We start from the raw sequence: 3,917 nt of genomic DNA, 5'->3' as shown, positions 1-3,917 counted from the left end.
TACGACAAACTTGTATTTGTAGCTATTCGCAGCTGATCAACTTCACCCGTAATTTCCTAGATTGGCACCCAAGTGTGTAAGGCCATAACATTCAATGAAAAGAGTTATCAAATGGAGACATCCAAGTTTGTGTTATTTTTTAAACTCCGTGAATGTTTTGAGAGCTTCGTTTTTGTGAACTTTGTTTTGTTTATGGCCAACAAAAAAATTGGCTTAATAATTTTGTAAAAACAGGCATCTGAACAATCAGTAGAATTTTTCATGTAAAAAGTTGTGAGGGTCCGTCCATTAATTCATTTCAGAACAATATGCATAGGAATGAATGAATAGATGTAAAAGAATATCAGGATTCTTGGGAGGATCATGAGCTTTGATGTGGCAGCATCGCTGGTGTCTTCCGAGAAAACCACTGTAATCTCTGATTCTTTGTCTCCAATGCTCAAGAAATGAGATCCTTCATCTACCACAATTTGACCATCTCCCTCTGCACTGCTAAGATGCTCACAAGGGCTCAACTCAAATTTGATTTCAGCATTTTCCCCTGCCTTTAGATCAACATTGTTGAATCCCACCAATTGTTTTATTGGCCTTTCATTACCAGTCTTTGCTTGCCTCACAAACAGCAGCACCGCATGCTTACCATCCATCTCACCGTTGTTTTGAACCCTTACTGTGACTGGGAGCTTGCTCTTTTCACAAAGTTCAGTTCCCATCTCTGAAACCGACTTGTATCCCAGAGCTATTTTATCACTTGATTGATTGTTTAAGTAGACCTTATCTTTTGTAAGAGGGAGAAATTCATAGGAATAATTGGTGTAGCTGAGACCGTAGCCGAATTCGAACACCTTTGGCCCTTGGTAGAATCTGTAAGTACGTCCAGGATAACCTGAAGATGGTTCAGGCCGCATTCTCATGTCTGTCATCGGTATTTTAGTCAAATTTTGTGGATACCATGTAATTGGTAATCTCCCTCCTGTATACAAATTATGATTGCATTTCCAGTTATCATGCAAAACCAAGGAATATAATTTTATTCATTCAAATTTGGTAACGGAAACTTCACCTGGATTATGATCACCAAATATAATTTCGGCTAATGCACGTCCTCCAGCTTCACCGGGATAGCCAGCCCATATAATGCTTCCAATGTTCTGATCATTCTTGGCAAATGTTATGTCTACTGGACCTCCACAAAGAAGCACAAGAATGACAGGCTTATTTGCAGCGCTTGCAATGCGGGTAACGAGTTTCTGTTGATGTCCAGGAAGAACCAAGTCGACACGATCATGAGCTTCCCTCTCCTGAGTTTGATCCAATCCCATTACTAACACCACCTGGTCTGTCCCTTTCACTATCTTCATTGCTTCATCAGTCAAATCAGACGAACAGTTAACCGTATTACAACCTGGATGGTAGTTGATGTTCTTGACATAGCTTTGCAATCCTTGCAATGGTGTAACAGGATTACAAGGAGGACCTGCATAATTTCCAACAAGTGTTTCGCTAGAATTGGCATTAGGACCTATCACAGCAAGGGAAGTAATTTCAGTTTTTGCAAGTGGAAGGAGTCTGTTATCGTTTTTCAGAAGGACAATGCCATTGCGAGCAGCCTCGAGAGCAAGGTTCAGGTGCTCTTGGGAGCAGACCTGGTCAGAACCGATGTTTCCAAAAGGCTGTTTAGCCGGGTTGCCATTGAAAAGTCCCAACCTCATTCTGATTGAGAAAAGGTTGTGGAGTGCTCTATCTATATCAGACACAGCTACTTTTTTCTTTTCGATAGCTGATCCGGTGTAGTTCTTCAAATATTCACCACAGTCCAAGTCCATTCCTGATCAAATGTATCGATAAAAAACTTAAATGATCTTAGCAGCATTCTTAAACTAGAATCAGAGCTGGAGTAACCTAGGATAAGTTTAGAATACAGAGTTGATCAACCAGAAACAAAATGCCAACTATAATTACCGGCTGTAAGAACATCGGCAACAGCGTCCTCTGGTTCTTTAACATATCCTTGTTCATCATATATGATTGAGACAGCATCACAGTCTGAGGTGATGTACCTGAATAGTTTTTGAACCAAACGAAGAATCATCTTCTGAATGACCTTTGAATAGTTTTCTGTATTATGGTTGTTGTAGTTTCTAAAAGGAAAAAGACCTTGTTATCAATCTTATTCCATTTTCTTACCCATTGAAACCCCACTGTCCTCGGGCTGTTTTTGACAAGAGATTGTAATCTGCACAGTTTGGAACTCCATTAATACGATTGTAAGCACACATTACCCCACTGGCTTTCCCTTTCTCTATGCAACTCTGGAAAGGAGGCTGATATGTATCTGCTAAATCCTGTAGAGTGACCTAACAAAATCCAGAAACAAAAAAAGGAAAAGGTGGAACATCAACATCAATATTGGTCAATTGATAAAGCACTTAACACCTGAATGAAATCCATCAAGTTAGTTTAAACACAAACAAACAATAGTAAATTATCATGCACTTACATTTGCATCAAAGACGAACCGGTTAATTCCTTTCCAGTTATCCAAATCATAAGCTGTGAAATGCTTACAGCAAGCTGAAACTTGGAGACTCTCACCAAGCTTACCGCCTTCGAAAGAGTCCCCTTGTATTCCTCTCACAAATGAGACTGCATACTTCCCTGTAACCAATGGATCCTCACCAGGTGTTTCTTGGCCTCTTCCCCACCTTGGGTCCCTGAATATATTAATATTTGGTGTCCAAAAGGTCATGCCTCTTGCTTGTCCAGCGTTATACACTCCTCTAGCTTCTATTCCAATTGCCTGTTCGTAATCACGCAATGAAAATGATAGAATATCTAAATCTAGTTTGACTTCTAATTAAACTAGTTTTCTTATTAAAAACATATATTATCTAACTCTTTCTCTCTGAATACTTTTGGAGTTGACATTAAAGCAGACAGATAGAATACAAAGTTATATGACTTGCCTGGCCAATGCGGTACCATAGATACGGATCAAATGAAGCAGCAGCGAGGATGACTTGAGGGAAACTGGTGGCAGATCGAATTGTCCCATTGAAGCGGATACCTTGGCTTATGTTGGCCACGAAGGCCACCCCATGCAAGGCTTCAGACCACCACTCATAGCCAGGGATGCCGAGTCGTGGAATGGCGGTAGCTGTGCTAACGAGTTGAGATATTTTCTCATCTAACGTCAGCCTGGAGACGAGGTCTTCAACTCTTCGGTTGATGGGGAGTGTAGTTTTGCAAAAATTGTAGGATTCGGTTAGTGGGTCAGTTGAGTCGCAGGAGAATGGAGGCTGATCGGTGGGCTGAGTTGAGACGAGCAGCAGTGAACACAAGTGAATAAGTAGAGAGAGGTTCAGCAGCTTCATTTTCCGAGTCGATAAATGACGCATGGGATTCTGGTTTATGCGCAATATGTACCTGACAGTCATTTATTCTTCCAAAGTTTTTTGACTCATGAGAAATGGTTCCTGATTATTTTTGTAGCTGAAGAACCAAGAATTGCAGAGAAAACGAAATTTTACTTGTATAGGTTGCACATAAAGCAACAATCAGTTTTCTTAGGAGTAAAGTATAAATTTGCAAGCATATCAAGAGGAAAAGAACTGTAGGACCAGTAGTAAGGTCGCTGCTGGGCTGAATAGTTTTTCTCTCTTGCTGTTGCAGTTAGTTCAAAAGTCAATTTTAATAAATGGGTTGACTGTATTTTCTTGATTTTATAGACTATCATACAGTAAAATTAACAAGGTACATGTTGGAATTGTCCGCATCAAGGAGACCAATAATTGACAGCTTCCCTTTGTATTTGGCATGATATTGCCTTTGTAGTTTGGTCACCAGAAAACATCAAAAGCTATTAATTTTGTAGTTTGGTTAGCCAGAAAGAAGAAAGCAATTATATATACATATAT

At 39.9% G+C, this 3,917-nt stretch overlaps 1 protein-coding gene across 1 annotated transcript; it reads right to left on the bottom strand.

Annotated features, from left to right (window-relative positions):
* Nucleotides 1-255: 255 nt before the first annotated feature.
* LOC108468060 (probable beta-D-xylosidase 7) lies at nt 256-3,588 on the bottom strand. The gene is made up of 6 exons (XM_017768915.2): nt 2,967-3,588; nt 2,501-2,800; nt 2,188-2,357; nt 1,963-2,060; nt 1,064-1,828; nt 256-973 (listed from the first exon to the last, which is right to left on the bottom strand). Exons 1-6 carry the CDS (start codon nt 3,435-3,437, stop codon nt 294-296), a joined length of 2,484 nt encoding a protein of 827 aa, XP_017624404.1. The 5' UTR covers nt 3,438-3,588; the 3' UTR covers nt 256-293.
* Nucleotides 3,589-3,917: the final 329 nt, after the last annotated feature.

This window comes from Gossypium arboreum, chromosome 5 (genome assembly GCF_025698485.1).
Source record: "Gossypium arboreum isolate Shixiya-1 chromosome 5, ASM2569848v2, whole genome shotgun sequence".
NCBI classification, from domain to species: domain Eukaryota; kingdom Viridiplantae; phylum Streptophyta; class Magnoliopsida; order Malvales; family Malvaceae; genus Gossypium; species Gossypium arboreum.
The sequence above is the reverse complement of the archived record's forward strand: the minus strand, read 5'-3'. Positions and strand labels throughout refer to the sequence as shown.